Source organism: Clinocottus analis, unplaced genomic scaffold (assembly GCF_023055335.1).
Source record: "Clinocottus analis isolate CAN_PGR_092001 unplaced genomic scaffold, fCliAna1.0.p SCAF_17, whole genome shotgun sequence".
NCBI classification, from domain to species: Eukaryota; Metazoa; Chordata; class Actinopteri; order Perciformes; family Cottidae; genus Clinocottus; species Clinocottus analis.
The window spans coordinates 5,006,183-5,016,865 of NW_027175898.1; the positions used below are offsets into that span (position 1 = coordinate 5,006,183).

At 39.3% G+C, this 10,683-nt stretch overlaps 1 protein-coding gene across 1 annotated transcript in view; it reads left to right on the forward strand.

Annotated features, from left to right (window-relative positions):
- The window catches only part of dlgap2a (discs, large (Drosophila) homolog-associated protein 2a), a 130,921-nt gene extending 123,981 nt beyond the window's left edge, over nt 1–6,940 (forward strand). The window contains exons 12-13 of the mRNA XM_068579952.1: nt 1,911–2,063; nt 2,825–6,940. Coding sequence (XP_068436053.1) covers nt 1,911–2,063; nt 2,825–3,031 — 360 coding nt within the window. The 3' untranslated portion in view covers nt 3,032–6,940. The remainder of the gene's footprint in view (nt 1–1,910; nt 2,064–2,824) is intronic.
- The last annotated feature ends 3,743 nt before the right edge of the window (nt 6,941–10,683 follow it).

The following is a 10,683-nucleotide window of genomic DNA, read 5'->3' on the forward strand; positions in this document are numbered from 1 at the left end:
GACTTCTGAGACGGTTTGCAGAACATCACAAGTTCAGGGGTCAGAGTAAAGCTGATGAAGTGCTGAGGCCCCTCGGCAATTACAGATAACAGAATTGCGCTCTGTTCCTTGCTTACCTTTCTTGATGGAGTGATTCAGGAGTAATTTGTATTCATTATTTCCTTTATAAAAGAGAATTATACTAATCTCATAATGTTATGACAATATCAAAGTGAAACGCTGACTTTCTACTGGATTATTATGCAAATTTAGAAGATTTGAGTCGGACCACAAGAGATTTTTTTGAAATAACTGTAAAGTTACTGTCAACTTATCTCAGTATCACTGACACAATACTGATGCACAAGTCATCTGATTCAGTGGTTTGTAGTTTAAGGAATAAAATCGACTTTTCTTTCACATTTTCGGCTTTTTTTTAATGTGAAGCATTTAGCTTTTATAGGATAACGGCATCTTGCATTTCTTATACTTTTTTGTTTAAATAGTTTAGAAGTACAACAGGACATCATGCAGGAAAAGCCACGAATAAAATATTTTAAAAATAAAAACTCACAGATAAATGTAGGAAATAGCAGGCACTGCCGTCATACTGTCAATCTCTTAAACCATCAGACAGCCGCACCCTTCACCAGCCACCTAATCTAAATGTCATGAAATTTGTGAGTGCGAGTCTGGGAATGTCTCTGGGGTTACCGAGTCAACACGCCCTATCATGGCTTAAATTGCAGAATCGGCTGGCTTGAGACATCTAAAAATCTAAAACTGGAACAGTAGGTTGACTTAAACGCTGCAAAAAATAAATATGAGCAACCACTTTACTCTCACAACATACAGTAGGTGCATAAACTAAAAATACTCAGCCGGCCCAGAGGACTGAAAGGTTTTTTTGATGTTTATCTGGAACGCATGAACAGCTTCAGAAAAAAAAAACGTTTCCTCAGTGCTCCGTTGTTTCAATTATAGTTTCAAAGAAACTGCACTCATTCATGTATTGAGCGTTTCCTCTCGAACGTCCACAGCAAAAACAAACCCATGACCTTGATACTATCAGCAAAATGTTGTGGAAACAGTTCTGAATAAATTAAGCAGTGTTGTCGAGGCTGTCTGTCACACCATGAATCAGTCCAGCAACAGCAAGAAGTTGGCTCTGTTCAGTTAACCCGTATTTACATTTTCATTTTTACATCTGTATTTTGATAGATATCAAGTATTGCACTGTTTTAATATCTAATGAGATATGTATGGGGTGAATCTGGGATTATAAATGCTTACACCTGACCTCGTTCTAATCTATGTGACCCATACACTTTGCTTTCTTTTTGAGCATCTCTGTTCATATACGTCTACAAGCAGTAATAATATAATGATGAACATGTTGAGCAGATAGGACTACATTCAAAGCACTAACCTATCAAAAGTTAGACTGAAAGTGCCAAAAACAATTTATTCAGAAATAGCACAGAATCTCATGACTCAACAAAACCTGCAGCGACTGCAGGCCGGTTGCAGAGACAATGAGTCAATCGGATGTTTCTTTCATGTCAGGAATTAACTGATGAAAAGGACTGAACGGACAAAGGCTGATTATTATTTCTGAGCTCATTCATGGAAATAAGACCGGATTGGTCTCCATCACAAGTTGTTATCCCTCATTTCAGCCAAAATCCCCCAAAACTGGCATTCATGCCTGTTTTGATGAGTCTGATAAGGACATCTAGTGGATGCAAGCTGAAGTACAATAGCTGCTGTGGGCATTAATCTGTTGTATGCATATGTTTATGTACAGTACAGAGTGAATCTGTGTGTAAATGTGCGTATTATCTGGAATACAGGCACTGCACCAACAATGTGGCTCTTCCCTTTACGTCTCCACAGACATTAATGTTGTCTTTGCCCCTCTTCCTTCGTAGGACCCCAGTGCCATGCCGCGGCCCACCTCTCAGGACCTGGCTGGGTTCTGGGACCTACTGCAGCTCTCCATCGAGGACGTCACCATGAAGTTTGACCAGCTGCAGCAGATCAAGAACAACAACTGGAGGCTCTTGGACAGCCCGGAGAAGAAGGTGAGGAATGGCCTCGGCACTGTCAATCAGAAGATGTTACTGCGCTTTTACGTGCATGTATTTAATATGATGATTCTGATAAAACCTCAAAGAATGAAACTGATTCAATGACATCGTGGGGAATTATAAGCAAAGCAGAAAGACGTGAGGAACCGCACACTGATTCTCTTCATGTAAATAGTGAAACAAGTTATACCAAATCAATACTCAATACTGATTATTGTTTAAATAATTATATTTGTTATAGTTATATAACTATATTTCCATACAGTCCTAAGTAAAAAATCTGACTGAAGTACAGAAAGAAAGACTCTACTGTTATTTGTCTTTGTGACAAAATGAATGCAATATGCATATTATTATGCCAGCCAGCATGGGTTTACACCACACCATAACTTCATCAAAGTGCAGTTTGCACATTGTCAAATGACAAAGTCCAGAAATAGAATAAAAAATAAAGCATCTTTCGGTCAAACCCTCAGATCATCATTGAATACAAAAAAATGCATAAATTACTGACATAATGAATTTCTTTGTAGAACAGGAAGTCCTCATTGAATAATCTATTTTACCTTCTTTTACAGACCAATTTGGCAACCTTAAACTCACAGATTTGTTTGGGATACAAGTCGAAACACGTCAACAGGGCCGCATAAAAATCTTAAACACTGCTATTGTACTTTCTCTTTTCATCACCGTAGTCTCCAGTAAATTGTAGAAGTACTGTTCAAATCCTCTCTCTCTCTCTCTTTTTCCTAAAGCCACTCGCTCCTGTACCAAAGAAGACAATTCGACAGAGGAGTTTGGTGACGAGGGAGAAATCCCTGGACCTCCCAGACAGGGGACGGCAGGAGGCCCGGCGGAGGCTCATGGCAGTCAAGCGGGCCGCCTCCTTCCGGCAGAACTCAGCCTCGGAGCGGGCAGACAGCATCGAGATCTATATTCCCGAGGCTCAGACTAGACTTTGAGAAGATAAGGTCCAGGGTCGACGCGTCTCCCTGCTCCCACGTTCAAACAACTTTCAAACTAGCCTTTTTTCTAGACTGCTCTTCTCTGTACTCTTCCTTTATCCATCTGTTGTCTGATCTCGATAGCCATCCTCAGCGCCCATCGCCAACACCATTGGTCTGCAGGATGTGCCGAGCCTCTTCTCCCATTGCCAGAATAAGTGTTAGCAGATATGTAAGTCTGCCATGGGTTGGTTGGGTTTCTCCTTGGTTTGCTGGTGATCATGATGCCCAGCCTACAAGCTCTCTCATCCAATTTCCTGGATGGGTACGTCCGTAGTTTTTCAGCATTTGCAAAGTGCCATTTAAAAAGTGCAGCTTTGAAAACCTACCAGCAACCAGGCCTTTGAGCTAAAAAGAGTAAATGAGAGAAACTATATTTATTTCAAGTTGTGCAAAAATGGTCAACGTCAGAAACCCTTCAGTATTTTTCAATAGTTTAAGGTTACATTATGACTCTTTTTGTTGTCTTTATGGGATAAATGTTAATTACAAGCGAAATATCACAAAATTGTTGTAAGTTCAAAAACTTTGAAAAGTGCCAATGCTTGAAATACCTCAACTATGTGCATGTGGCACTGATCACCCATTCAAGGTTATTCAGGCAGCCCTTATGAGCTCTGGACTGGTCAGTGTTGAAAAATGCAGCTTTCTACTCAATCTGGTTGTAGTCAAACGTTTTTTTGGTCTGGATTGGTGGAAGAATGACATGTGTCGGCTCATTTACATGCACATTTCACACAACTTTCCTATATATCCCATGTTCCTGTTGCCAACTTTCAAATATTGACATTTACTTGAAGCTGAAAACATGCAAGTCTTGTGCCAACATTTTCACCATGTCAATGCAGTAGAAAAAAACGATAAAGGGTTGTGTAACTCCTTAGATCAAAATGTGTAGTCAAATGCACTTATGCACTTATTACAATTCTCTCTATTTCCAAGGGAAATGTACATACCCAAGTTCACAATAGTACTGTTGTATTTTTGAATTGTGAGCGGGAAGAATATTCACAGTGTACATTTTTTTCCCTCATGTCCACTTCTTGCCTGCCCTCTCTATTGCTTCTGATAGACTTAGATTTGGTGCATATAAACCGTGACTCAATCTCTCACACACACACACACACACACACACACACACACACACACACACACACACACACACACACACACCATGCTGCTGTGTTTTCATCTAATAAACTTCTCTCAGGCCCTTTCAAGTAGCGCCCTCAGCCACAGTTAATGAGGAGTGATAGAACAACTGCCAAAACATAAACAAAGTATCTGCATACTAGTTTCATTAATCCAAGAAGTGATTTGTAATCTTCATATTTCTTGAAAAGTTCTGCGCTGTTGAAAACGTCTCCTGAAGCAGTGTCTTGACTTCATTCACTCCCTCTTGGAAAGGCTGGGAAGTAATGAAACTAAAGTAGGGCAAAGGCATTCCACAGGGATGCAGGCAGCACATCCCAAATAACGAAAACTGTGCAAGTCTGTTGAAAGGAAAGACATGAGGGATGAGATAGCTCTCTGTGGCTATGCCGAGCAGGGTGTGACATTTTGTCATAACATGCGAGACATTATCATTCGCCTTTGAATCCCATGACGATGTTGAGATGTGCCAATCGCACCGGCTCTTCATAAGTATAGCTTTCTGAAAACGTCGGTGTTTAACGCAAAGTGGAGGTGTCTACGTAAAATAAAAATAGGTTGATCACACAAATGACTTCTGTAGATTTGTTGTCATAAAATAGTGAGACATACCACCAGCCAGGTGTAACTGTTACCTAGCTAACTGAACACTGCAAAACATTAGCTTGTTTATGTAGAACAAGAGATTGAGGAGTTCATACCAAAAAATAGTTGACGTGACCTCACGCTGGATCAAAATGTCTTTTAATAATGATGTAAACTGTGAAGATTTTATCTTACATGATTTGATTTCATTAAAATGCCTTAACAACCCTCAAATTACGTAACGGTACGCTAATAGCATGCTAGGCTAAATGTCCATTAGCTTCATCAGATATTTGGAACTCTTTCAATACCGCGAACCGTGATTTTAATTACTAAATGCTTGCGAGCACAAGTAGTACAGGTTTTTACGGCGCTCGATTTAATTGCCCTAGCGACTAATTTGAAAGATACTAAGAATATAGAAGAAAAACACACACTTATCGATGGATTTATGAAGAGCTGGTGCAACCAAATCATGGCACGTGCTGTGAAAGTGAAAAAGCTAAAGTTATGGGGCCTTGTAGAAGAGTCTCTAGTGGTGATAGAATTTACTTAGACGAAGATATAAAATACATTTCTCATCTTGAGCGAAAGCTAAGATTTTGCTGCTCTTTATCAACAAACTTTGGAGTCAGACACTTGAATATCAGACTTAATTGCGTTGCCAATGTCATGTTCAAATTTTGGGTGATCAACCAACTAAACGGTGCTGCTTTTTATTTAACGAATACAGTACTAAACAAACAATCAATGCAACAAAATGCGCTGTCAGCTGATGAATACATCAGATAGAAATCTATTTTTATGACTTTTTGGTTGAGTGATTGTGCCAGTGTTCATTAAGGGTAGGACCAGGGACGTTTATCATATGGCAGTAACAAAAAGTACATTTGGTGCATGTTGTTGTTGTGTAGTGCAATGCTGACACATTCAGAAGAGAGAGGGTGAATCCGGGATCCTTTTTTTTTAATATACCACACCACAGCATATCATTTACTTTTTTGTGCCAAATATTTTGACCATATCTGGATCGGGTCTTATGGAATTAACTTCAACCCACCATGACTTCAAGGACAGATGTCCTTTACTGTTATTTGTTTCCAACTTTTCGCTGGATGAGAATGCATGAGACATGGTTTAGTTTACATAAAGTTGTGTAGCAGAGCTCAGACAATACTTTTCAGAGAGCTAAGACTCAGTCTTACAAATCACCAAGTAACCAAAGTCAGCGGTGACAGTGTTTCATGCAGTGCAATACTTCAATTAAAGATCCGGCTTTTAATAGCCCAAGGCTGAGTGTTAGATTACACTTTTCTTTAAAAGCACACCCATCTATAATTCTGCTGGGTTTTTCTTCATCGCAGTGACGGGGACCTTTAACAGTATGACAGTGGCTTTCTGGAAAGCGTCTGGGTGTGTGATGCCAGGCAGTTGGCAGAGCAGAGACGTTCCCCTGCTGTTGCCACAGCGGCAGGCAGACGGGAGAGAGACAGACTCGGCCTGACATATGCTGGCTTAGAGGAGACGAGAGCTCCGCGCTGAGCCCCAAACTGCTGGTGCTGTACGCCGTTGTGTAGCTGGAAGGCTGTTCTGTGACGATCGCCCGGCGCTGTGCTGGGTATTTTTCAGCCTGCCTTTGACTAAGCAAAGCAGCTTATGTAAGATTTTGGGTCCGTGGTGAGATCAAGCAAACAGCCTCCAAGGCCCTTCAAAGCTTGTGTTGATAAATGTATTGCTGAATTGTGGCCTGTACTGGGGAACTTAAGCATCAGCGCCTCACGTATTTCTATCAATCTGTGCTCAGCTAGTTTTACTGAGCGCTGTCTTTGAAACAACAGATGGGTTTCTCCTTTATGCAAATTGTTCAGGGCTGTGAAATAAATTAAGTGTATTCTCCACCTTGGTTTCAGTTTAAAACATATATATATATCTTGCTCCTCCAAGAGGCATTTACATAATTGCCAGCGACCAGACCATTTCAAGTTGTACTGTGGAATCCGTTTCAGACGTCACAGGGAGCGGAAAATGTTGAACAGGGTTTGTAGTACAGAGACACGGGCTTCAGTAAATGTACAGCTACAGTGAGCGGTAAGAACTGAGCTTGTAGGAAGCATACATTTAGCTTGAGAACCATTCCCTTTTGGAAAAGATATATATATATATATGTATATATATATATATATATATATATATATATATATATATATATATATATATATATATATATATATATATATATATATTACGTTGGTACTCTGGGCCATTTTTAGCTGGGTCAAGTCTCTCTTGTCTCTGAGTGGAAATATTTTCCATTTCTGACAAGTTTCTAACCTTTTCACTCATATTTCTGTCCAAATAGTTCTGAACTCACATGCACAGCTGTGAGGGTCTTCTGTCACAATGTGACCTTGTCTTTCTTTGAAACTTATTTCGGCTGGCGTTTTATGTACGATCCCTCCGGTTGACCTGCGCTTCTGTGGCGTGCATGTGAGCACTGGAGGAATAAAGCGTGACTGTGATTCAACTGTGGTGAAAATAGGGTCATTTAACAGCTAGTCACCCACCAAAACCTTGAAACCCCCCCAAGGGCGGAAAAATTGCACCAGTGTCACATTTACTGTCATGAGGGCAGCAATTAACTACAAGTGCCATCTTTTCTGACTTATCTAGCATACTGTAAAATCATCACTCCTACGCAGCCACACTCTCCCTCATCGGTTTTTGTGTCAGCCAACCATTCCTGCCATCAACTTCCTCTCCACATTTCCAATCACATCTTTCTATTATTTCAGCTCTTATCTCGACATCCGTGGCCTCACCTCTGGTACGACTGTCTGCTTTTAACTCGAGCGCCCTTGATGTGAATTATTTCAACGGGGACTTTTTTCCTAACCATGCAGTGGAGACTCACTGAGATAGACTCATACAACACTTCCTTGAACTTGGAATGTGAAACCACTCTATAATTACTAGATACAATTTAAAAAAAGGTAGTCGTTTAGCTAAAACTATTTTCATCTCTTGTATATCATATCTATAGTGAGGATGAATATAATGCCAAATATTCATTATTTGTAAAGAAATATATATAGATATATAAATATATAATATATGCTTCATTGAAACATGACTATTTTCTGCGTTTGCTCATGTTTTTGTTGTCATTTTTTCTTTTTTATGGTTGTTTTAAAAGCTGATATGATGGCATGCAAAATACTGATTCTGAATGTAGGCTTATTTATTAATTTTAGAGAGTTAGAAATTATGCCACTGTCCCACTGATATGTTATGTATTTATTTAAGTCAATCACATATGCATTTCTCAATGTGTTATTTCAGTGCAAGTTGCCGTATCATTGGGTTATTTTTTATTTGAGCAGTTTGCAAACACATGCATTTCTCTCTTTTCTTTCCTAGCTGAGCTATTGAAAGACTTTTGCCTCTTTGAGTAGTTTGATCATTGCTGAGGTCATCCAGTGTAAATAGTTCTGCAATTAAATTTTTGAAGAAAAAGTTTGAAAAAACGTGTCTTTGTGTGGTGTTTCTTTACTTTGAAAAATCAAACTGTGGACTTATTTGTGCGTTCGCTGCTGTGCCAATTAGAGGGAAAATGTTAAAATGTGTGAAATATTTCACATAAAACTTGTTAAAGATTATTATATATTGTCAGACACCAAACTACATGATTCAGCCATTAGATTATTGTCCAAATTACAGCAGTATTAGAAGTGTTTCAGCTGAGTGGAAACCTCAATGAATACATCAAACTGTTCTTGACATTTCATCTGTGTAGCTAACCAAAATATGAATCAGCTCTGAATCCTAAACAAATTTATCTTTATCTTTTACTGTTTTACTGAGTCAGGATGGTCTTCTGTGTTTTGGTCTTCATTTCAGGGATAGAATATAATAATCTTACCTAGAGGCTATGAGGAGATATTTGCTGAACTTGACAAAAAAATCTATTTGATTAGAATTGCTTACTGCACCTTTTAATATTTACTTTTCAAAGAGATGCCAAAATCAATCAGAGTTCACTCCCCTTTGACTGTGATCCCTCTGAACAAAGCAAAATATTGAATACAAATATTCAGACCAGATCCTCCATCTCAGAAACAACATTGGTCAAAGATTAGGATTAAGACACAACACTGCAATTAAAATCTGACATTTTGTCTGAGAACAATTCTTACAGAAGATGCACATGAACATGTGGCCTGAGTGGCCATATTGTCACAGTTCAAGCCATGTAAAGAGCTGGTGGTGGATATAGTCTTTGATAATGTATTTTATGATGACATCATCTTTGCAGACATGCTATTTTATTGTGAATCTGATTAAGGCTCATGACAAAACCCCAGCAGGTTTCTGCGCTGTACCCATGTTGGTTTTATTGGCCGCATTGCATAATTCGTGTGGCAAACAAATATTCCTTTGCAGATTTCCTTTCAGACCATCTGTGTCCTGTTATCCCATGTTTTAAGAATCATATTAATCTTGACACTTCTGCAGGTTGTAGTGTAGTGTGCAAAATGCTTGCCGCAGTGTTCCAGGACTGCACTTTAAACTCCAAATCATCAACAGATCTTCATCATTACAGCCTAAAATAACCTGCAGAGGTGTTTCAGGTGTTTCTCTGGCTGGTCAGGCCTCTTCTTAAGTGTCAGCCCTTATTCATGCAACATTTTGACCTTCAAGGTCTTTGCCACCTTACAGAGTTTACAGGAGAGTCTGGATGATTAAAGTCCTTAAATTATGTTGATCCAAAAGAAACCTGACAGCTTTATTCTTTTTCTTTCAATTTAACTTTTGTTGGTTTCATATGTTCTTGTGGTTAATATGTTAATGTCATGAAAACATATCAGCCATTCAGTTGCCATTCATTAACTTGGGTTAGGTCATTTCCATTAAAAACTTTATATTACTCAACCCCTCTAAAACTATTTAAAATATACAGGGCAAGATCCCCCTCTGTTGGACAAAGAATGAAACTCATAGGTTCTTCAGATGTTTCTGTTGGATTTCACAGCACACATTTCTTCCTGTATGACCAAAAAATATCTAGATTTCATTTTACTTCATTATTACTAATTGATCAGATGCTGTGATTATGATTTGTCTTTACTTTTTTACCATTTGTAAAACAGGTATCATTAGTTTGGACCCTAAAGTGAGTGACGTCCTCAAGACTTTTATCGCACAGAGGTATTCAACAACTTTAATGACTGGAAAACCTTATCAACATATAACGCTTGTTGTAGTTGTTCATCCCAAACGTTGCAGATGCGTCTGATAACTGACTGAGAAGCCAGTAGCCTATCTCACCAGTGTAGCAGATCCTGCAAGTCAGATGCTTTTATCGGATGCTGTGTGTGTATGCACGCGTGTGTGCGTGTGATCAGTCATTGAACCACCAAACACATCACATGGGCTCCATCCTCTCGCTTCTGGAGCCTGCATGTCATCTTGTCTCTGTGGGTTTCCTCCAGCCGTGCTGTGGTTATCTGCAGTGTTAACTGCACTGTCTCCTGCAACCCTCATACATAAAGGTTGGAAATGTAATGCCGATGTGACATGCAGTGTAAAGCACTTTTAGGGGTCAGAAGACTATATAGGAAGGCATTCATTTTCATCTCTATTTTTGCATTGTGTATTTTTTGCATATGTTAACTAAAAAAAATAATAAAATGAATCTGTGTTATTTACTGTGTGTGGCGCATGCATGTGTAACGATACGTTATAGGCACAATGTTTGACTTTGTGCCTATAACGAAGGGAGCTGGGACCTAACCAATCGGATGCAGTGCTGGAGCTGCATTGACCAATGGGCTGTACGGAAGTTGGCGGGGGCGTCACTTCCTGTTTGAGTGGTC